The sequence below is a fragment of the Leucoraja erinacea genome, chromosome 23 (assembly GCF_028641065.1).
Source record: "Leucoraja erinacea ecotype New England chromosome 23, Leri_hhj_1, whole genome shotgun sequence".
NCBI lineage: Eukaryota > Metazoa > Chordata > Chondrichthyes > Rajiformes > Rajidae > Leucoraja > Leucoraja erinaceus.
This window is the reverse complement of record NC_073399.1, coordinates 16,037,662-16,062,651: the sequence shown is the minus strand read 5'-3', so window position 1 is coordinate 16,062,651 and position 24,990 is coordinate 16,037,662. Positions and strand designations below refer to the sequence as shown.

The 24,990-nt window shown below is 43.3% G+C and overlaps 2 protein-coding genes across 5 annotated transcripts in view; both read left to right on the top strand.

The window, feature by feature from the left end:
* The window catches only part of LOC129708287 (lysosomal alpha-glucosidase-like), a 52,318-nt gene extending 47,925 nt beyond the window's left edge, over nt 1-4,393 (top strand). For all 3 annotated transcript variants that reach the window (XM_055653955.1, XM_055653953.1, XM_055653954.1), the window contains exons 19-20: nt 2,443-2,595; nt 4,230-4,393. In XM_055653955.1, the coding sequence (XP_055509930.1) occupies nt 2,443-2,595; nt 4,230-4,292 (216 nt within the window). In that variant the 3' untranslated portion in view covers nt 4,293-4,393. The remainder of the gene's footprint in view (nt 1-2,442; nt 2,596-4,229) is intronic.
* Nucleotides 4,394-23,074: 18,681 nt separating this feature from the next.
* The window catches only part of LOC129708288 (lysosomal alpha-glucosidase-like), a 31,342-nt gene continuing 29,426 nt past the window's right edge, over nt 23,075-24,990 (top strand). For both annotated transcript variants that reach the window (XM_055653957.1, XM_055653956.1), the window contains exon 1: nt 23,075-23,378. The gene's annotated coding sequence lies outside the window, so the exon portion shown is untranslated. The remainder of the gene's footprint in view (nt 23,379-24,990) is intronic.

The following is a 24,990-nucleotide window of genomic DNA, read 5'->3' as shown; positions in this document are numbered from 1 at the left end:
GCTCAAAATCCCTCACTCCTTGAGAAGCGCACCACCTGTCAAAAAGTGCCTCCTTCTCAATACAATACAATTTATTTGTCATTTGGACCCTGTTGAGGTCCAAACGAAATGTCGTTTCTGCAGCCATACATTACAAAACGAAAAAGACCCGAGACACAACACAATTTACATAAACATCCATCACATGGCTGTGATGGAAGGAAACAAAAAAACTTATCCCTCCACTGCACTCTCCCCCCTCCGATGTCAGAGTCAAAGTCAAAGCCCCCGGCGGGCGATGGTGATTGTCCCGCGGCCATTAAAGCCACGCCGGGTGATGCAAGGTCGCGCACCGGGTCTTGGTGTTAGAGCCCCAGCGGGCGCTTGCAAAGTCCCGCGGCCATTCCAAGCCGCGCGGGCCGATGGTAAGTACCCGCTACAGGTGCTCTTCAACCCCGCAACTCGGGCGGGAGAAGTCGCCGCTGTGGAAGCCCCGAAAAGCGGCGCGGGCTTCCGGTGTTGCCGTCCGCCAGACCCGCGGTTGTAGCCTCCGAATCTCCGGGGGTCGGGTCGCAGCAGCGCTCCACCACAGCTTCACCCGCTCCGGATCGGCCAGCTCCGCGGCGGTGAGTAGGACCGCAGCTCCGCAACTGGAGCCCCAGGTCGTTCCTGTTGGAGGCCGCTCCACGTTGCAGCCCCAACGACAACGGAGACCCGACAAGAAAAGGTCGGGTCTCCCGTGCAGGGGAAAGATTTTAAAGTTACCCCCACCCACACCCCCCGCACACACATACCCCGACAAAAAATAAAATAAAAAAAATAAATAATAAAAAACTACATAGAAACAAGACAAAAATAATGAAAATACAGACGGACTGCAGAGGCCGCTCCCTAGCAAACTCCACATGTCTCACTATCAAACTTCCTATAGCGCCGGAACTTCTGCCGGTACGCCTCTGGAACTAATTCATAAGCCCTTAATACTGTAGACTTCACACACTCATAGTCCAGACTGCTTTCAACAGACAAAGACGAGTACAACTCCCGTGCTTTACCCACAAGGCAATAGCATGGTCCACATGTCCCTAGGCCACTTCAAGGACAAAGCCACCCGTTCAAACACTGTGAAATACTTGTCCACATCCTTCTCACTAAACGGGGGAACCAGGCGGATGTTCTTGCTCATATCAAACTCCCGTTCCCTAGAAGAAACCCGGGAGGCATCCAATTCCTTCTCCCGCAGCCTAATCTCTGCCTCTCTTGGTTTCCTCCTCAAGTCGTTTCATTTCAAGAACATGCATTAGCTCATCCTTTTTCAAGGCCATTTTCTGTGACTCAAGCTCCATCTCCTTCAACCTAATGACTGCCTCCATGTCCTGACCAGGCTGTATAGAAGATGGAGGACTGACTGTACAACCAGGCAATACCTCACTTTTCACCAAAGCAGACCATAACACCGTCTTTATAGACTGTTTCTTCGAATGCTTATCAATAGACACGCCATAGATATCTGCCAGCAAAATCAAACTCTCCCCTAGTACACCTATCAAACAACTCCCGACTAGGAGCCTCAACAAAGTCTTGCACCTTAAATTCCATATCAAATGTAGCACCAAACCACCAGCTAAACTCTGGGCACAAATGCTACCACTAACAGGGAAGAAAAAATTCCCTCACAACACACAGACTTCCTCAGTCACCAGAAGCCTACCAAAAAAAAACCCCCAAAAACGTCTAGGGTCCTCAAAGCTTAGGACGAGCCCCCATTTTGTTACGACTCCCGAATGCAGGTACTTCAGAGCCGCGTAACATAATTCAAAAACCAGGTTCAAGTTCAAAAATCTTTTAATTATTCAATGGAACACAAAACCCAAACCTGATTTAAACAACCCAGTCAGGGATATGGATGGACTGACAAACAATTAAACAGTGCTCCAGCCAGCCACGTAATGGACCGTCGAACCAGAGACTCTAAAACCTGCCTAAAGAGATATAACCCTGAAACAAAATACACAAAAACACTAAGGTCAGCCCTTATCCGTCCCAATTCAATATTTGTTAACAAGGAATGGTGAAAGTACACAAAGTTCTATGCCATGTGGCCAGGCCTTCTGCAGCTCACACCAGCAGACTGCTCACAAGTCAGGGTCGACGAAGAAGAGAGAGAATCCTGGGAGATTCTGGTATTTAAGCTTCAGATGAGTCACCCGTCACCTGACGCAGCTTGGCCAATCGGGTACAGGAGCCTTTAACCCCGTGATTCCTGACTCACAGCCACGCCTGCACTCAGGAGAAAACAGAAACAGGTGAGTACCCTATAACACCAGCAGAGGGAGCGCATAACAACTTCCTTCTATATGATTCCCAATTAATGGATGGTCACAAATTGTGAAATTGTCACGTTATGAGCATATATGATTTTCTTTGTATTGTTTTCATTAGCTCGATTTTTTACACCCCCAGAATGTGCTGTTCAGTGAGATAATTCATCTGGACAACCAGATTGATGGCCTGAAACTAAATAATATCTTTGTGTTCGGAGTTCCATCTGCCCCAAATAAAGTTTTGGTGAATGAAATGTGGATCACAGACTTCTTTTACCGAATAGACACAAAGGTGAGGCCATATGAACATTATATTGAAAACAAATGCAATTAATTCTGATGTTTAAATGTATTTCTGATTCTGCTAAAATTGTTTATTCCTGATAATGTCCTCTTGCCAGGGTGTCTTATGCTATTGCCCTTGTTCACACTTTCCAATGCATTAGTGTCAACAACAAATTATTCAAAGGCCCTTTGCTAATGGAACATCACAGTTGAGAGACTTTAATTTACATAGATTGGATAAAGTCTAGGTTATTTTTGCCCAACTGGTCATAGAGTCATAAACACGGAAACGCCTTTCAGCCCAACTTGCCCGTGTCGGCCATGATGCCCCATCTATACTAGTCCCATCTGTCCGCATTTGGCCCTTTAAACCTTTCCCTGTCCATGTACCTATCCAAATGTATTTTAAATGTGGTCATTAAACTTTATATGAAGTTAAACTACTTGTCGTTATTTCCACAACTTCATACATCAACTACCTTTTCTGGAAGCTTTTTCCTTATATTACACCTGTGGAAAATATTGCCCCTCGGGTTCCTATTAAATTTTTCCCTCTCACTTTAAACCTATGTTCTCTGGTTCTTGCTTCCGCTTCTCTGGTTAAAGACTCTGTAGGGCCTGTCCCATTTGGCCGTTATTTGCGCGCCATTTACGCGACCTGGTAGTTTGTGGGTAGCGAGGGACGGGCGCATGGAGTGGCGTGGAGTTGCGAACGGTATCGCGCAGCGCACCAGGATTTCGTCCTGTACGAAATCTTCGCGCGCCACCGCCCTGTCGCGAAAATGACGGCCAAATGGGACAGGGTGACGTTTCGGATCGAATGGGTGACCTTTCGGGTCGAGACCCATCTTCAGACTGAAACATCATCCATTCCTTCTCTCCAGAAATGCTAACTGAGTTACTCCTGCATTTTGTGTCTGTCTTCAATTTAAACCAGCATCTGCAGTTCCTTCCCACCGATTAATTTGGTCTGCAGCTTGCAACTTTTCATTGACCTCTTTTTTTGAATAGGGGCACTACATCTGCAGTTTTTCCAATTGCTAGCACCACTCAAGAAACTGGAACATTTTAGAAAATCACCATAAATATCATAAACTGGATAAATATCATAAACTGGGTATTCAAATGACGTCACGCACTCTGTGCGGACGCATGATGACCAGCCTGTTGCCTAAATGACGGCCAAGTGGGACAGGCCCTTGCCCATTCACTCTATTTATTTCTCTCATGATGTTTTACATCTCCATAAGATCACCCCATGGCCTCCTGTGCTCCTATGGGTTATAACATTGGAGCTGTGGAGTGATGTCTTTGGATCTGATAGGGTTCATTTAGGGGTCTTAAAAGAAGTGGCTAATAAGATGGTTGATGAGATGTTTTATATATTCTAAGATTAAGGTAAATTCCATTGGATTAAAAGCTTTATTCATAAAGGGAGGAGGCCAGAATGTGGGAAAGAGGCTAAGATGGTATTGTTTGTATGATTCTACAAGTAGATTCCCTTAACTGATCTACTATAGGGGTTTGAATTCGCTTTTACAAATCATATATACCAAACCTGCAAATAATAATGTCATAGATTTTTCTTGCAATAATACAATAAAATATTTTGTATCTCTTGTTCATTTAATTTCCTTTCAGGTGCTGACTTTACAGAATCTCGCTATTCCATTAGGAGAGCAATTCATAATCGCATGGTTCTGAAGAAAAAAGCGAATCAAAAAATTCTCTGGAACAAAACCGCTGGTTCAAAATCAATGATTAAAAAGTAGAGAAAAATTAAATATTCATGATTTGAAACTAAATATTAGACTGATGTGATTTGTTTTTTAGTTTTCATTTTATTTAGTTTATTGTCACGTGTACTGAGGTACAGTGAAAAGCTTTTGTTGCATACTAACCACTCAGCAGATTACAGTCAAGCCATCCACAGTGTACCACTACATGATAAAGGAATAATGTTGTTACACATCATTTGAAATGGAATAAATTATAACTTTATACTTAAACAGAGTTTTGATTGAATCAATTTTTTGGAGGATTTGGAGAGCACTGACTGTGAGATCCATGAAGGTGAACTGCCTCTCTTCAAAAGTCTCACTATTGATGTAAACCATTGATGTGCCTATAAAGCTACAGCAAGAAGGAATTTCAGTTTTCCGTTTCATATCTGGTGCATATGAATAATAAACACTCGATTTTGTTTTTAAAATATTTTTATTTTTGTCTATTCCACAGACTCAACCAAATCAATGAAGGTTTTCTGAATTAGAAGTGAAATTACAAATTGAATTGTCCTGTTTTTTTAAACAAATATTGAACAACACCATAATTTAACTAAATGCAACCGTCTATTTATCTTTTTGTGTAATTCAAAAATACTACTCGATGCTAATTATACGTATTCCGGACTAATGTTTCATTTAATTGGCTCTATTTTCCTCTGGGTAGGGAGTATGCTGCATGGCTAATCGTAGAGCTTCATTTATCTTTCCAACAATTTCAGAGTTGTGAATCTGTGGAATTCTCTGCCCCAGAAGGCAGTGGAGACCGATTCTCTGGATGCTTTCAAGAGAGAATTAGATAGAGCTCTTAAAGATAGCGGAGTCAAGGGATTATGGGGTACTGATTGTGGATCACAGTGAATGGCGGTGCTGGCACGAAGGGCCGAAAGGCGTACTCCTGCACCTTGTCTATTGAGTATTTAATGCAGAAATTGCTTGAGAGAAAAGCTTGGTGTCATTTGACTTTTGCAATGCCTCGTGCCTTAAAATATTCTCACAGGAAATGCTGAGTGCCAAGCATCTTTATTAATGTGTCAGTGTGATTAGTGTGAGTCTCGAGGTTTTGAAACTGAAATTGTTACTTTACAAATGTTTTTCATTTCATTGAAACAGGACGCTTAGAATGATTCTTGTTTCAATGATATCCGAGGAAAAAGGACAGTATTTTAATCGAGCATTATTCAAAGCTGCAATTCAAAAAGGTCTGGTGTGTTATGCATCTTAATCAACTTTGATCTAGATAGACTTGCTGTAAACCAGTTTACATGCATGTTTGCAGGATCACTTTTGTTTATACAACTTTAATCAGCATTCTCCATGGTAACCTGTCACGCACACTCTGCTTTTAAGTAGCCGACCTGACTGGAACTGACAAAGAAACACACGGAGTAATCCTGCTATTTGTCAGAGCATAAAGCTTCAGGCTTTGCAATTAGGAATATTTGAGTGAATTTGCATAATGTCCAAGTGTGACAGGATGAGAACTATGATTACAAACTACCTTTAGAGATGAGCTGTCCTTGCCTATCACATCTACATCCTGCAAATTAATATAATATATCATACAATTATGTCCTGTGGTCTCCTTTCTTGTTTACTTTATTAAACAATCTTAAATAATAAAAGGCTGCACTCTTGAGCATCCAGTAAGAATTTCATTTCTCTTCATTTTACTCATTTCTTATCTGCCCATTTGCCCTATCAACTTGGATACTTGGTCGCACATTGATCCAGATAGAGTCCACTCCACCTGTACAGCTCCTTTCTCTCCAAATAGCAATGCATTGTCCATTAGATAGGAACTAATTTACACACTGGCCCTTTAGCTTCATGTTAACTGATCTGCTTTTTCCTCTCCAGCAACCTTGAGAAATCCATTACCCTGGCAACAAGTTGGCAAAACACTCTTCTGACCTTGTTCAAGGATGTGGAGGGTGTAATCTATCTTTCTAATTATAGAATTGCCAATTGCTATCATATTTCTTCTCGCCCGCAGGCACTCTTCTGGGCTTTGATGTCTTGATTGCATTGTGTCTGTCTTCCTTACAGCTTTTTCACCTTCATTACAGATAGTATAACGTACATTTCCTTTCAACCCAGTGTTAACAGGAAACCCTTTTCCATCTTCTCCTTTGTCATCTTTACCCCAAGACCCAAGCTCTTCATTTTCTGAGACTCGTTGTATGGAGTGTCTCTTAATCTTGTTTACGTTCAATTAGTCTGAACCAGATGGACCTCAGCTATAAATATTTGTTCCAGATCTGGGAACCTGGGACAATATCTGTGTATTCTTAACACTTAGTCTGCCCTATCAATTCTGGTCTTTGTACTGTATGTACTTGTCTTAATAATATGAATTCAAATTAGGTAAAGATCTTTGATTAAATAAAAAAACTTGCAGTCTTATGCTGAGATTTTTTTTGTTATTCAGCAGAATTACCATGTTCTGCAAACATGGTACAGGTGCACAACCTTTTATCCGAAAGCCTTGGGACCAGACACTTTTCGTAATTCAGAATTTTTCGGCTTTCGGAATGGAAGATTTTTAGCGTAGATTTTAACGGCTGGCTCAGTGGTAGAGTGCTCGGCTCATATCCGCAAGGTCGCGAGTTTGCGCCTCGATCCCGGCAGTTACTCGATCGCGAGTTTGAGTCTTCAATGTAGTTTTTTCTTGCAGAATAGGAGAGAATAGGGAGGGTTAGGCTGGGATCATTCTCTGCGAGATGATCTTAGTGCGGGAGACAAGTGTAGGAGAGGTGTACTGACTGTGTGGGCAGAACTTTGGAAGTGATTGCCCACCATTCTCAAAAGCCGCTGTGTCTCCCTGTCCCTCCAACTCCAGAGGAATCCGCTCCCCGATGGGCCGCTACGGCGACAAGTGGCAGTTCGCCCACAGCCCGAGCTGCGCCCCCTCATCCGCAACCCGGGTTCCTCTGGAGTTGGAGCGGGGCTGGGCTGGAGTTGCTGCTGGCTGTGAGTCTCTGGGATCTCCGTGCTTGCAGTGGGCCTGGGGGTCGGTGTCCCGATGAGGAGGCGCAGCTCAGGCTGTGGGCGAACTGCCACTTGTCGCTGTAGCGGCGCATCGGGGAGCGGCTTCTGGTGGTCCTGACGTCTCTCAGCTCCTGTCCAGGGGGATGGCCGGAGACGTCAGGACCAACAGGAACCCGCTCCCCGATGCGCCGCTACAGCGACAAGTGGCAGTTCGCCCACAGCCCGAGCTGCGCCCCCTCATCCGCAACCCGGGTTCCTCTGGAGTTGGAGCGGGGCTGGGCTAGAGTTGCTGCTGGCTGTGAGTCTCTGGGATCTCCGTGCTTGCAGTCGGTGTCCCGTTGGTCCTGACGTCTCCAGTCACCCCCCTGGAATGGAGCTGAGACTGGGAACTTTACCGCCCTTGCCCCCTCCCTCTGCAACTGCAAACAACCCCACAGTTCCCAGTCTCAGCTCCTGTACAGGGGAGTGGCCGGAGACGTCACAGCCCGAGCCATCACCTTCTGCCCCTACGGGGACAGCGGAGAGCGTGTTCCTCTGGAATTGGAACGGGGCTGGGCCGCTGCTGGCTGTGGGTCTCTGGGTTCTCTGTGCTTGCAGTGGGCCTGGGGGTCGGTGTCCCGTTGGTCCTGACGTCTCCGGTGACTGGCACTGGCTCCGGCGTGAAGACAGTGCAAACACCCCCGCGCCGGTGCGGGGAGGGAAGGGGTCACACACATGGCCGGGAAGCAGAGGGGTGGGTGTAGGTGGGGTGAAACTGAAGGGAGCGACAATTTGCTGCTGCCTGCCCGCTGAGTTAAAAAAGTTCCCACGCAAGACTCACGATACACTGTGTATCGTGAGTCTACCGTGGGAACTTTACAACTCAGCGGGCAGGCAGCAGCATATTGTCAATTATTAACCCTCCCGCGCAATATACCCTCACCTTCTCTTTTATGAATGGGGATTTAGTTCCCCTTTCTTCGAGGACCGACCGGAGGTTCCGCTGTCACCTCTGCGAGCCGCCCTCGGTGAAAGTTTTCAAGGACCTTTATTCAAGGACTGAAAAAATGTCGCTATTCGGAGGTTTTCGTTATTTGGATCGTCGGATAAAAGGTTGTGCACCTGTAATGTTTTCTAGAAACAAATTGAGGTTTTAACAAGGATAAACTATTTTGCACACTTGTGTCCAATACTCATTGAACTGTCCATGACATTTTCCAATAAATTGTATTGATTTGCAACATACCAAAGTTTCTCAAGATTGTGGCCACGTTGAAAGGATGGATATTCAATATTCCTCCTTTCAGTGTGGGGGAGCTGATGATTCTACCACAGAAGATGCATGAAGGGGAGCATAGGCCCATCAGGGTACTCTGTCAATCATTAGCAAAAAACATAGATTTTGAATAAATCAAATTAGAGTAGCTAATTTTCATTTGAAATCTATGATCGGCATTGGATGCCATCCTACAGAAGTCATTTGTGTTTAATGTTCAGATTTTAAATGTAAGCATTTTGTTTTAATGTCAGGGACACTGCCATGAAGTAGTTCTTCATGAAATACTCTTTTCACATTCCACACAGATGAGCTGCAGGTTAAGTTTGTGAAAGTTTTTTTTAAATGTAGGGTACAAATGTTATTTGCCACTTGATACCCCAAGCTTCTGAGATTTTGCATCAAGCTGTGATGGGTTTCTTCATCTGAGGAATTGTGAATGAAACTGGACAGTCCATCATGAGTGAAATTCTGTCGTAATGGTGAGGCAGTCATTGATAAAGCAGCTGAAGATGGTTCTGAGGACGTGAAGAAGGACTCCTTCATTGAAAATCCGAGCTGATTGGTTATGACCTTTTTGGATAGGAGAGAAAATGTAACCATGAGCTTTTTGTTATTAAATTCCATGCTACCAATATCCTGATGTGGGGGGGGTGATTATAATTGGCCAACTTGTTAATTGCACCTTCCAGAAAAATACTGTGCCAGAAGAGCAGATTAGATGCTGCAGATGCTTGGCAATGATTCTTGACATCTCAAAATCTTTCCATGACCCTCAAATCATGGTAACATCTTCAAAAAATGGATTGCAGTGATTCACAGTAACTTCTTAAGGGCATTTAAGTGCAGACAATCATTTGTAGCCTTGCCCATATTGCCCGTATCTGTGAATGTATACCTTTTCTTTTAAATCACTTCTTGTAGCATTTGATCAAAAACAATATCTTCTGGCATAAACTGGTTAGTATTTGTGCCATATGTTCTATTTCAAAATGTTCTGACACTAAATTCTTTCAATGACATTGACCACATTTGATAGTGAGTTCCCAGCCAGTCGTACCACTCCTTCTTTCAGAATACAAGTCCAAAACATTTTGTGCAGACATATTGTAAAAATAATTAAAATATATTTTCACCAATAGATAAGAACCACCCATTATGTTGTGAAATAGGTAAGAACCACCCATTAGAAGTCAAGATGTCAAGAGTGTTTTATTGTCATGTGTCCCAGATGGAACAATGAAATTCTTACATGCTGCAGCACAACAGAATATGTAATCATAATAAATAATATAACAAAAACTCAGAAAAAAGAACAAACAATAACAGTGCAATAATAATAATAATAGTCTATTATAATTCATAGCTTATGATGTAGTAGTGTTTAATAACCTGATGGCTGAAGGGAAGCTGTTCCTGAACCTTGACGTTACAGTTCTCAGGCTCCTGTACCTTCTTTCCAATGGCAGTGGTGAGATGAGTGTGTGGCCAGGATGGTGTGGGTCTTTGATGATGTTGGCTGGCTTTTTGAAGCAGCGACTCAAATATGGTAAAAATATTATCAGTTTGATTTAGGGCTGCACAGTGGTGCAGCAATAAAGTTGCTGCCTTACAGTGCCAGAGACCCGGTTTCGACCCTGACTACGGGTGCTGTCTGTATGGAGCTTGCACATTCTCCCTGTGACTGTGTGGGTTTTCTCCGGATGTTCTGGTTTTCTCCCACATACCAAAGGCATACAGGTTTGTAGGTTAATTAGCATCTGCAAATTATCTCTAGTGTGTAGGACACAATAGGGTGGTCATTGGTCGGCATGGACTCGGTAGGCTGAAGGGCCTGTTTCCACGCTGTTTCCATCTCTAAACAAACCTAAATTTAAAGGTTGATGTTGATTGTTAACAAATTACAATAATTGCATTATTATCATAAAGATAGATATCGCAAAATCATAACAGAAAATGCTGGAAGATTGAACTGGTCAGATAATATCAGATGAAGTTACAAGTCAATTGCCTTTCACCTGTAACTCGGACCACTGGGTGGCGCCAGCAATGGCTGCCTCGCCAACAGTCTTTCTTCTTTTGTGTTTTAATTGTTTATGTTAAATGTATGTTTTTAGCGTTCTTTAGCTTGTTTTATGTGAGGTGGGGAGGTGTAGGGGGAAACTTTTGCTACTCGTATGGCTGTATAATTCACATATCACTGTACCTCAATTGGTACATGTGGCAATAAAAGACCTTTTGAAATCATTTTTGAAACCTTTGAAATCATTTTCTTCACTGATACTTCATGAATTCCTTAGTACTTGCAGCAATTTCTGCTAAATGTTATACTTCCAGCATCTCGAGTCGTTTCTTCTGTAATCTGATGCACAAATGTGCCACAGTAGACCTCTGAAGGTTTCATTGTTTACTTTGCTCTTTTGGTCAAACCTTGAAGATGCCAGAATGGATTTATCTGCAACAGAGTAATAGGTGAAAGTAATTTGATGTGATTCATCCTGAAGTAAGTTAGTAGGCATCCATGCACTTATTTCACTTTCACAAATGAGCATGGCTAAGAAATACAATAGTATTGATTCACCACTGAGAGCAATCCTGAAGGTATCTTGAGACTTGTAACAGGAGGCTGGAAGTGATGGAAATAAACTTGATGACCTAAAGTAATAGACCTTGATAGTACATGCTCTAATTCAGTGTACATTCAAGGAAAGTACTGTTGGTCTGTTTTTTAATCAACCAAAGATTGTCTGGTTGTCCAAAAGGTGCACCTTTGGTACCCTGAAAGTATTCTGTGTATAACCCGATGCAACATAATTTCTATACTGTAAGTGAAGCAAGTTCTGTGTCATTTTGAATTCAGTACTATTACCATTTGAAGTATGCATCATGTTATCTTTCTGTTAATCATGTTATGTAATATTTCCACAGGACAGTAATTGCTACAAAAGATTAAATATTTCACATGTATGAATATTCTTCAGACATCCCTTAGAAAGTTTCAAATGGGGGAGCTCCATTCCTGTTTCCTAGCAACCCAATCATCTGTAACCATAGCAATAGAAGATTTCAGCAGAAAAACCATCCGTCTATTCTAGACAAATATAAGGTTTCTCTGTTTCCACTTGTTTCGTATGCATACAAGTCTAATATCTACAAATGTAAGTCATGTTCAAGCACTTGCCCTTCAATTTCTAAAACATTAGTAAGACTTGTATATAGCTCTACAAATGCATTTTATTTAATGATGTTATTGATCACAGTGCAATGATTTTGATGAGAGTGTGCTCTGATACCTTTTGAGGTGACAATTAAAACTCCTCAATATAGGTGGCGTCCATGCAAATATCCAATGCGCATAAGTAGAAAGGAGTGAAGTAATGATACTTCTTTGCCAAAACAATCCTTGTCCTGTGGATATTATTCATAATTGCATTAAAGATAAACAAAGTTCCCTCAAAAAAACTCCTATACAGATTATAATTGATTTGTCTAAACAGATGTTATTCAAAGTAAAGATTCGACCAAACTTACTTCTGCACAGTAATTAGTTCACAACAGTTACCAAATACAACTTTATCTGAAAAGAATTAGAAAAACATCCCAGCTATATCTGATTTCTGATATCAAATTAGATAAATTGTTTATGTGATATCAAATTAAATATAAAATTATGAGAAATGGTCTTATTTGAATCACGGCCTTTTATTTCAGTCAGTCTCAGTATTTTGCTCTCTATTCAATGAATTCTTACAGGGTAGAACAGTGAACAGTACAACACAGGAACAGGCTTCGTGCATCTCATAATTTCACATACTTCTATCAGGTCAACCTTCAGCATTCCAGAGAAAACAATCCAAGTCTGTCCAACCTAACACTGCACCTAATACCTCCTAATCCAGGCATCATACTGGTAAACCTACTTTGCACCCTTTCTAAAGCCTCCACATTCAGTAATAGGGTGTCCAGAACTGCATGCAGCACTCGAAATGCAGCCTAGGCAAAGTCTTATAAAGATTCATCGTGACTTCCTGACTCTTATACTCAATGCCCCAATCAATGAAGGCAAGCATGCTATATGTCTTATTTACCACTCTTTCTACTTGTGTTGCACTTTAAGGGAGTTATGGACGGAGCCCAACATCCATCTGTGCATCAATGCTGTTAAGGGGCTTGCCATTAATTATATATTTCCCCTTACATTCGACCTCCAAAAGTGCAACACCTCGCACCTGCTCGGATTAAACTTCATCTGCCATTTCTCTGCCCATTTCTGTCGCTGATCTATATTGCGCTGTACACTTTAACAGTTTTCCTCACAGTCTGAGAGCCCAGCAATCTTTGTGTCAACTTCAAACTTACTACCCAGCTCAACTACGTTTACATTCAAGTTATTAATATCACAGAATTCCAGCACAGTTCCTTGCAGAATTCCACTGGTCACAGTCCTCCAGCCTGAATATTGTTCTTCCGCCAGTTTTTTTTTCCTTCTTTATTCAGTAAGGCATTTCTCAATCCATATGACCAAGTCACTGTTAATCCTGTGCATCTTAATGTTCTTGATCAGCCTACCATGCAGAAGTTTATGGAATGCCTTACTAAAATCCATGTAGACAACATCACTGCCCTACTCTCATCGATCACCATCACCTCAATCTATATCTTCTAGATTGGAACTATGTTAATAATTATGTCATTAACCTTAATGAAAGTTATTTCAATTTTGTAGTTAAACAATAAAACATACTATTACGTTTACCTTTTGAATGATCTCTATTTAACATGACTGACATATAATAAAGACTCAACCTAAATTGCAAATGGCTGAGCAAATATTCAGGTGGTTTTCATTTGTGTTGGGACAACAAACTATTGTACCATGAAGATTCAGTATTGTTACTTCATACTCAGTTATTGGTATTTTGATTCTCAATTTGAACACTAAAGCCACATATCTTTTTCTTGAGACACATTTTTACATTGTATGGATAAACTGCAGGTGCAATATTTTCATAAACAGCATTTACCACATACACCTGGATAAACACTATTGCACACTCAGGATTTTCTTGAAGATACAGAGCCCCACTGAAGGTAGGAATAAATTTGTTTAACCTACATTCAAAAGCTTTGAAAAGAAATACAATGCAAATAAACACATATAATAGTTACTTTTAATAGTTTTCGATGCCATGCTTGCTAATACTTATCAAGTGCTGTAACTCACATTAGAAATGACAGCAAATCGAAAGTCATGGGTTATAGATATTTTCAAGATTATTTTCAGCTGTACATAGCTATTATAATTGGAGAGCTGCAATTAAATATCGTTGAATGCCATTTCTCTACATTCAAATTTATATTTGATTATACATAATGAATTACATTATATATAATCAAATTATAGATTATATATAATGAATTATATACAATATATAATTTGATTATACATGCTATATTTAAGAGGGAGTTAGATGTGGCCCTTGTGGCTAAATGGATCGGGGTGTGGAGAGAAGGCAGGAACAGGATACTGAGTTGGGTGATCAGCCATGATCATATTGAATGGCGGTGCAGGCTCGAAGGGCCGAATGGCCTACTCCTGCACCTATTTTCTATGTTTCTGTTTCTATGATTACCGGTATATATAATGAATTAAAAGCTACGCCTCTCTTGAAATTCCCTCAGGTCTAGGATTCATGTAATTTGCTATGAATAATAGCGTATCAGGTTTGTGAAATTGTTTAATTAGAGCCTGTTATCTGCCACTGGATACTTAACTTCCTGACTCTTAAACCACAATCAATGAAGATAGGCGGCAAAACATATTTCATGATAATTTTCAACACCAGCGCCCCACAAGGATGCATTCTCAGCCAATTACTATATTTCCTGGGCACTATGTCCAAATTCTGCTCTAACTCCATTTACAGATTTGCAGATGACACCACTGCAGTGTGCAGAATGTTGAACAATGAAGAGACAGAGTACAGGAAATAGATAGAGAGCTTAGTGACATAGTGCCAACAATCTTTCCCTGTCAGCAAGATGAAAGAGCAAGCTATCTCCCTCCCTCTCCTGCCCCTACCCTCTGTCACTCCCTCCCTTCCTCCATAAAATAAATCTGCATTTCCTTCCTCCAGAAGTCATTCATCATTATCTGTGATTTAGATCCAGTTGACTTGACGATTGGACCAGATTGCATTGTGTGTGTGTATGTGCTTGAGTTACTCAAACTCCACGCAAATTGCCCGGCCACCCTGAATCCCAACTCTCCCTCCCTCCCTCTGCCCACTGCGGCCCAGCCCGACCACCAGCTGCTGCCACTCGGCCTGTCACCGACCCGCCCGCCCGCTGCTGCCGCTCGGCCTGTCCCCGTACTGTCCACCAGCCTGCCTGCTCGCTGCTGCCGCTGGGTCGGGCCAGGCCACGGGAGGAGGGATGGCGTTGGTGTTTGTCACGTTGGGCACGACGAGTTTCGAGAAGCTGGTGGAGAAGATCTCCTCTGAGAGGGCTGTGAGGGTGAGTTAACGCGGCGGCGGATGAGGAGACAGACAGTCGCAGCCATTCATCCAGGGGGACGGGTAGACGGGTCCGCCGTTGCCGTAGGGAGTGGGGTGAGTGAGGGGTTAGTGAGGGAGAGAGAGGGACGGGACCAGGGCCTGACCGTCGTTCAGAAGGTAATCTTACACATTCCACGAGCTCTCCACGAGCTCGCCACGAGACATTCGAAGCCATCGAAAGATGAATATTCCAGAAACAGTCTCTTGATTAATAGTTTCTTTATTGTAGTAGTACAAAACAGTAAAATTACTCATAAAAACTTCTTGTATAAGTACATCGTCTTCCAACATTTATATACGTTTCTATCATACTCGTGATTATATCGTGATCATGGTCGAAAACTATATCTTCCCCACAATCTTCACCAAACTAAACTAAAAACGATCTGGGACTGCGTCAGAAACCTAACCACGAATATGCCTGAGACTGCGTATAAATCCCACCCACATAAATCCAGGCAGATAAAATTAAAGATAACTAGATATAATTATAATAAACTGAGTTAAGCTAAATGGCTACTACAATATTATACCACCGATCGGAACAAATCGTGTTGCACTTGCAGCACATTTTTGTGCAAATGTAAAAGCAACGCAAACCGGAAGAGCACAAGATTAGAGTTTTAGAAATGGATGGATGGATGGATAGATAGAATGTTAACACTTCAAATATGTGGGTGTCTCACCTGTGATTGTTAGGATGTACGTGTAAAGTTAAATATAATAGATCAAGAATACTCGTAATTTTGAATGATATGCTAGAGAAATTATGATGGGGTTCCACCACCTAACCCAGAGAAACTCATGTATTTCGCAATTTTGGTGGACAGCCAAAGATAATTTTGGGAATGAGGATGTAATGACATAGAGTTGTGAAAAGGGTCTGACAACATCATAAGATTGTTTTTAGCATTACGGTGTCAGTGTCTGAGGTATTGTGATACTAGAAATTGTGCTTAGTCAGTCTGGTAGTTGTTGGAGAGTATTTTTGGAATTTTAAAAGTGGCAAAGAGTGAATTTATTATTGAAGGACAGCAGCACAAGAAAAATACAAAAGTTGTCCAGAGGGATTGGCCAAGGTGGAAGCTGGCATTGACATCTGGGAAGATCAAATGAGGGCGTCCAGATTTCTTCTTTCAGTCTTTGTATATGAATGTTAATCATGCGCATTCTACATTAATATCAACTTTAGGAAATTAAGTTGACATCGATGTCCAATAACAGAAAAATAAACAACAATCATATTTAAACTCCTGATCCCAGGTCATTGAACCTAAACTAGCACTGTAATATTGGCCGCACTAAATGTTCTCAAGGTGTGCCCACTTTGAAGGGGTTCTCCTCCTCTCTCTGACGTGAGTTATGTAAGACTCTCTCACTGCTCCCCCTCTATGATTCCTGCTGCTCTCCTATTCTATGATGCCGTTCCTTGCATCCTAAAAGCCATAGCAATTATTTTTCTCAAATTATTCAAAATACATAGTTCACTTTTCTCAGGCTTTCCTGTCTGGAAGCATATCTCGTTTTCATATTAATCAGCTCCTTCTTTCATTGTCCAGTTGAATCTATCCATTTACTGTTGTTCCCATTTCTTTTTCAATTCAATTCCAATTATGCATGATTAATCTATGCAGCCACAGTTCTTTATGCCCTTGAATAGGTGAACTACCGCATCTAGAGCACTTTCATGGATCTATGAAAATACTGCTTTGATCAGTACTAATTGTTATCTAATTTGAAGAAATTAATGGCGTTCTATCAATTCATATTTACAGTATCACAGAATCGTATCGGTGTAGTAAAAGGCCACAGCGTCTGCACTGGTTCCAATTAGAGCAATCCTTTTAGTCCCATTCCTCCGCTTTTCCTCATCGTATTACTCACTCTCAACACGAGTTGACATCAAAATTAATCCTCTCATCAATTGTCAATGACATTATTTGAAAATATTAACATATCTGATGTTTAATCAGGTAGAGTTCTTAGGTACATGCCGCTCTTATTCTGCGAGCTTGGGAAATGCTCTCAAAAAAGCCTATGTTAGTTGCTGTGGTGTATTTTGTATATGCTGACGGTGGTGAAGGCAGTGAATGTTCAAAGTGGTGGATGAAATGCCGGTCTTGAGGGATGCTTTGTCCTGGAAGTAATTGTTATTCATTCAAGGGACAAAGAGTGACATATGCAAGGACAGCAATTATTACCGCAGAGCTGATTGAGTTGCTGGATCATTTTGGATCAGGGAAGGTAGTGCATCCGTGGATAACAAGGGAAATCAAGGATAGTATCAAAACAAAAGATGAAGCGTACAAATTAGCCAGAAGAAGCAGCCTACCAGAGGACTGGGAGAAATTCATAGTCCAGCAGAGGAGGACAAAGGGCTTAATTAGGAAAGGGAAAATAGATTATGAAAGAAAACTGTCAGGGAACATAAAAACTGACTGCAAAAGCTTTTATAGATATGCGAAGAGAAAAAGATTAGTTAAAACAAATGTAGATCCCTTGCAGTCAGAAACGGGTGAATTGATCATGGGGAACAAGGACATGGCAGACCAATTGAATAACTACTTTGGTTCTGTCTTCACTAAGGAAGCCATAAATAATCTGCCAGAAATAGCAGGGGACCGTGGGTCAAATGAGATGGAGGAACTGAGTGAAATCCAGGTTAGCCAGGAAGTGGTGTTAGGTAAATTGAATGGATTAAAGGCCGATAAATCCCCAGGGCCAGATAGGCTGATTCCCAGAGTACTTAAGGAAGTAGCCCCAGAAATAGTGGATGCATTAGTGATAATTTTTCAAAACACTTTAGATTCTGGAGTAGTTCCTGAGGATTGGAGGGTAGCTAATGTAACCCCACTTTTTAAAAAGGTAGGGAGAGAGAAAACGGGGAATTACAGACCAGTTAGTCTAACGTCGGTAGTGCGGAAACTGCTAGAATCAGTTATTAAAGATGGGATAGCAGCACATTTGGAAAGTGGTGAAATCATTGGACAAAGTCAGCATGGATTTATGAAAGGTAAATCATGTCTGACGAATCTTATAGAATTTTTCGAGGATGTAACTAGTAGAGTGGATAAGGGAGAACCAGTGGATGTGTTATATCTGGACTTTCAGGCTTTCGACAAGGTCCCACATAAGAGATTAGTATACAAACTTAAAGCACACGGTATTGGGGGTTCAGTATTGATGTGGATAGAGAACTGGCTGGCAGACAGGAAGCTAAGAGTAGGAGTAAACGGGTCCTTTTCACAATGGCAGGCAGTGACTAGTGGGGTACCGCAAGGCTCAGTGCTGGGACCCCAGCTATTTACGATATATATTAATGATTTGGACGAGGGAATTGAATGCAACATCTCCAAGTTTGCTGATGACACGAAGCTGGGGGGCAGTGTTAGCTGTGAGGAGGATGCTCGGAGGCTGCAAGGAGACTTGGATAGGCTGGGTGAGTGGGAAAATGCATGGCAGATGCAGTATAATGTGGATAAATGTGAGGTTATCCACTGGTGGCAAAAACAGGAAAGTAGACTATTATCTGAATGGTGGCCGATTAGAAAAGGGGAGATGCAACGAGACCTGGGTGTCATGGTATACCAGTCATTAAAAGTAGGCATGCAGGTGCAACAGGCAGTGAAGAAGGCGAATGGTATGTTAGCATTCATAGCAAAAGGATTTGAGTATAGGAGCAGGGAGGTTCTACTGCAGTTGTACAGGGTCTTGGTAAGACCACACCTGGAGTGTTGCGTACAGTTTTGGTCTCTTAATCTGAGGAAATACATTCTTGCCATAGAGGGAGTACAGAGAAGGTTCACCAGACTGATTCCTGGGATGTCAGGACTTTCATATGAAGAAAGACTGGATAGACTCGGTTTGTACTCGCTAGAATTTAGAAGATTGAGGGGGGATCTTATAGAAACTTACAAAATTCTTAAGGGGTTGGACAGGCCAGATGCAGGAAGATTGTTCCCGATGTTGGGGAAGTCCAGAACAAGGGGTCACAGTTTAAGGATAAGGGGGAAATCTTTTAGGACCGAGATGAGGAAAACATTTTTCACACAGAGTGGTGAATCTCTGGAATTCTCTGCCACAGAAGGTAGTTGAGGCCAGTTCATTGGCGATATTTAAGAGGGAGTTAGATGTGGCCCTTGTGGCTAAAGGGATCAGGGGTTATGGAGAGAAGGCAGGTACAGGATACTGAGTTGGATGATCAGCCATGATCATATTGAATGGCGGTGCAGGCTCGAAGGGCCGAATGGCCCACTACTGCACCTATTTTCTATGTTTCTATGGAGAGTTTGGAAAAGTCAACAAATGTTCTGTTTGAAATCACATACAGGCCAGACATGGTAAAGAGGACATGTTTCCTTCCTCAAAATCCATGACCAGAAAGACTGCAGAATTTCACAAAGACATCACCAACATTTTTTCAAGGACAATAAATGATGTGCTGCTGGAACACTTTCAGAACATATTTAATTAACAAACAACCTGCTGTGGAGGAAATTAGCAGGTCTTTGGGGAGTTTAGTACATGATGCAAGGTTCCGACCCAAAACATCGCATTTCCGTTCAACTCGCTGAGTTCCTTCAACAGATTACTTGTTGCTCCACATTCCAGCATCTGCAGTCTCATGTGTCTCCATGTATTTAGTTAATTGAATTTAAATTCCCTTGCTGTTGTGATGTGATTTGGATAAGCAGTCAACCCCAGCCGACTGCAATGTCAGTCCAGTAATTTCAATAAAGCATCCTGAGTATTGTAGACGCTGCACCCAGACAAGAAATGAACAATAACCCACCACACTCCTGATGTGGATAGAGAGCCAAGAGTCAAGTGTTTCATTGCCATATATCTAAAATAAGGACAATTAATTTTTTACTCACATCAGCACAAGAGATATGTAAACATAGTAAAACCCACAATAAACAAAAAAGTTCAGTGAAAAACAGATAAATAATCCGACCTCTCTGTCCTGGGTCTCCTCCATGGCCAGAGCGAGCACCACTGGAAATTGGAGAAACAGCACCTCATTCCGCTTGGGGAGTCTGGGGGCAATTCTTCCAATTTTGTTTAATATAGTTCGGAGCCTATTTGGAGTTTGTATAGTTTAATAGTCTGATGGTTGCAGGGAAGAGGCTGCTCCTGAACCTTGACGTCACAGTTTTCAGGCTCCGATACGAGAGAAGGCAGGTACAGGATACCGAGTTGGATGATCAGCCATGATCATATTGAATGGCGGTGCAGGCTCGAAGGGCCGAATGGCCTACTCCTGCACCTATTTTCTATGTTTCTATGTTTATACCTTCCTCCCGATGGCAAGAGTGAAATGAGAACTTGGCCAGGGTGGTGTAGGTCTCTGGTGATGCTGGCTGCCTTTTTAAGGCAGTGATCCTTGTAGATCCCTTCTGTGTCTGTGATGGACTGGGCAGTGTTCACTGCATTTTGCAATTTTCTTCGTTCCAGGGCATTTGAGTTGCTGAACCAGGCCATGATGCAACCAGTCAGTATGCTCTCTAATGTAAAGTAATTCCACCACGTATTGGCCACTCCAATAGCACAATATTTACATAACCACCTAGTCCCAAGATAGTTGTCCTTCCAACCGCAAGAGATCTTATACATATCCCTATATGTTTTCCCTTACCTCCACCCAGGGACCTCAGCAGTCTTTACAGATAAAACTGAGGTTCACGTTCACTTTCTCTAACTTCATCTACTGAATTGAATTGAATTCCTTTATTGTCATTCAGACCTTACGGTCCGAACGAAATTTCGTGCCTGCAGTCATACATACAATCATACAATAATAAACAACACTAAACACAAATTAACATCCACCACAGTGTATCCTCCAAGCACCTCCTCACTGTGGTGGAGGCAAAAATCTTAGGGCTGCAGTCTCTTCCCTCCTCTTCTCCCTCTGCGCTGAGGTGATTCCCCACCGGGCGATGGCACAAACAGTCCCGCGGCTCACCGAACCCCGCAAACCGGCCGGCTCAAACACCGCGGCCCGGGGTGGTCGAAGCTGCCGCCCTCCAGTCCAGCGGACGCAGCCGCTGGCCTGCAGCTGAACCCAGGACTCAGGTCATAGCCGCCAGAACGCCGTCCCAGCCACCCGAGCACCGTTCCAGCCCCGAGCCGGATCGCCCTCACGTGAGTGCCGTTCCTCCCTCGAGCTGGGCTGCTCCGACGGGAGTGCCGTTCCTCCCTCGAGCTGGGCCGCTCCGACGGAAGCGCCATTCCACCCTCGAGCTGAGCCGCTCCGACAGGAGTGCCGTTCCACCCTCGAGCTGGGCCGCTCCGACCTGTGACCTGTGTGTTCCCGACATGGCCTCCTGTGCACCATTGACAGCAACATTAGATTTGGCAACCGTTTCGCCGCACACGTGCTCGGTACGCCAAGGCCTACGGGATCTCCCAGTGGAGAACCATTTTAATGGGCCTGTCCAACTTACGCGACTTTTTCGGTGACTGCCGGCACCTGTCATAGGTCATTGCAGGTCGCTGAAATTTTTCAATGTCACCAGGGTGTCGCCTGTATGATTGTGTGTAGTCTCCTCAGTCGCCCAAACAGTCGTAGCGTCTTTCTGGTCGCCGCTGGATTTTCAACATGTTAACATTTTCGGCGACCTGCATCGACCTATGACAGGTGCCGGCAGTCGCCGAAAAAGACGCGTAAGTGGGACAAGCCCATAACTCTTTTTCCCATTCGCACACTAACCTTTCTGTCTTGGGCCTCCACCATTGACAGAGTGAGGCCACATGTAAACTGGATGAACAGCACCTCATATTTCTCTTGGGTAACTTACAACCCAAAAATATGGACATTGAATTCTCCAATTTTACGTAACTACACAACCCTCCACCTCTCCTTCCTTCCCCCCCTAAATCACCTCCACCGCCTCTCCACTGTGCCCCATCAGGACGCGCACCTATTGTTCCCCTCTCCCTCCCCTTCCACGCATATTCCTTCCTCTAGCTTCACGATCTGGCGTTTGTTCCAACCACATGCCTGTCGAAAAAACCCCAAAATTACCTATTCATGTTCTCTAGACACACTGCCCGAGCTGCTGAGTACTTTGTGTCCTTTTGTATCTTCAATCTTTTTGTCTCACCTTCTCTTATTATCATCTCTGTCTTTTGTCCTACGACTGCCTATCAAAAAGCCCTCCTCGTCTTAATTCAAAACCTATCACCTGCCATGCTTTATCCTGCCCTCCTCTCTTCCATCTTTCTTCGCCTCTCCCCCACCCAGCACAGTAGGTCTGAAGAAAGACTGGAGTAACTCATCAAGTCAGGCAGCATCTCTGGGGAAAGGAGTTTCGAGTCGAGACCCTTCTTCAGACTGAGAGTCAGGGGAGAGGGAATCTAGAGATCTAAAGAAATGTCACGACCTGAAACGTCGCATATCTATGTTCTTCAGAGATGCTGCTGGACCCGCTGAGTTACTCCAGCACTATGTGTCTTTTTTTTTTGGTAAACCAGCATCTGGAGTTCCTTTTTTCTACCTCTCCTCGTCTAAAGATGGGTCTCGACCCGAAACGTCACCTATTCATTTTCTCCAGCTATGCTGCATGACCCACTGAGTTAATCCGGCTCCAGTATCTTTGCTTTTTATGTCTATTTTAGGCGTAAACCGACATCTGCAGTTCCTTTCCACACCTCTCCCCGTCCGCCATGTTCCTGGTCGCTCGGAGACGCCGCCAACAACCCGCCGCCTCCGTGCGGGACTGTGCCACTTTCCAGCGGGGGGAGGGTGAGTTTCCGTGGGCTCAGGGTTGCAGCTGGAGGAGGCCGACGGGCACTAGACACCCCCTCGCCCTGTATGGCGGCGCCCGGCAGCGGGGCCGCTCGCTCCCTGGTTACCGACCAGATCCCTAATCTGTTCCCCGCCTCAGATCCAAGTCTCTGCCCCGCTGGGATCCCCATCCTGTTCCCCGCCGTCAGAGTCTATCGAAGTCTCCGCCCGCCCAGGAACATTCAGGGGAGAAGTTAGGGAAGCTCAGTCACAGGGATCGCCCGATGGGCCGAGTGTTTCTAGCACCTTCTGGCGAAGTCAGCTAGGCGAAGGGACTCCTGTGAGAACAGTAGGAGGCCACTCAGACCATCGTGTCGGGACTCTCTCTCTCTCTCTCTCTATATATATATATATATATATATCTGTGCCTTGTCCCCTAATCAATTACTCTCACTCTTAAATCATGAAAGGGTAAGCACTTTAATTTTACGTTTTGTTCTGCAAAGATTTCGAGTTGTTCGATACCGAATACGAATCTTTGGAGCTTTCTCCAAAGGGGGCAGTGGAGGCTGAGGATATTCAAGACAGAATGATATTATAGGGTGTTAAGGGAAACAAGGAATATGGAGTAAATGCAGATAAGTAACAGGAGATAAAAGATCAACCAACTTTTAATTGAATGGCAAGCAGGCCCATAAGCTGTTCTTACTTCTGTTTTCGTGGTTCTTTTGGGGAAACTGAGATCTGCTGTACAAAGATACTACACATCAAAGCAGAATAACCCCTTAACTTTTGGCACCACACTGCAGGTTGATTAACTATCATTTGGATCATCTTAGATGTTCAATATGAAAAAGGGTCTCCACCTGAAACATCTGTCCACTTGCACCTACAGATGCAGTATAGAAACATAAAAACATAGAAATTAGGTGCAGGAGTAGGCCATTCGGCCCTTCGAGCCTGCACCGCCATTCAATATGATCATGGCTGATCATCCAACTCAGTATCCTGTACCTGCCTTCTCTCCATACCCTCTGATCCCCTTAGCCACAAGGGCCACATCTAACTCCCTCTTAAATATAGCCAATGAACTGGCCTCAACTACCCTCTGTGGCAGAGAGTTCCAGAGATTCACCACTTTCTGTGTGAAAAAAGTTCTTCTCATCTCGGTTTTAAAGGATTTCCCCCTTATCCTTAAGCTGTGACCCCTTGTCCTGGACTTCCCCAACATCAGGAACAATCTTCCTGCATCTAGCCTGTCCAACCCCTTAAGAATTTTGTAAGTTTCCATAAGATCCCCTCTCAATCTCCTAAATTCTAGAAAGTATAAACCAAGTCTATCCAGTCTTTCTTCATAAGACAGTCCTGACATCCCAGGAATCAGTCTGGTGAACCTTCTCTGCACTCCCTCTATGGTAATAATGTCCTTCCTCAGATTTGGAGACCAAAACTGTACGCAATATTCCAGGTGTGGTCTCACCAAGACCCTATACAACTGCAGTAGAACCTCCCTGCTCCTATACTCAAATCCTTTTGCTATGAAAGCCAACATACCATTCGCTTTCTTTACTGCCTGCTGCACCTGCATGCCTACCTTCAATGACTGGTGTACCATGACACCCAGGTCTCGCTGCATCTCCCCCTTTCCCAATCGGCCACCATTTAGATAATAGTCTGCTTTCCCGTTTTTGCCACCAAAATGGGTAACCTCACATTTATCCACATTATACTGCATCTGCCAAACATTTGCCCACTCACCCAACCTATCCAAGTCACCTTGCAGTCTCCTAGCATCCTCCTCACAGCTAACACTGCCCCCCAGCTTAGTGTCATCAGCAAACTTGGAGATATTGCCAATTCCCTCATCCAGATCATTAATATATATTGTTAATAGCTGGGGTCCCAGCACTGAGCCTTGCGGTATCCCACTAATCAATGCCTGCCATTGTGAAAAGGACACGTTTACTCCTACTCTTTGCTTCCTGTTTGCCAGCCAGTTCTCTATCCACATCAATACTGAACCCCCAATGCCGTGTGCTTTAAGAGTATGATGCACTGAGATCCTCTGGCACCGTGTTTTTGG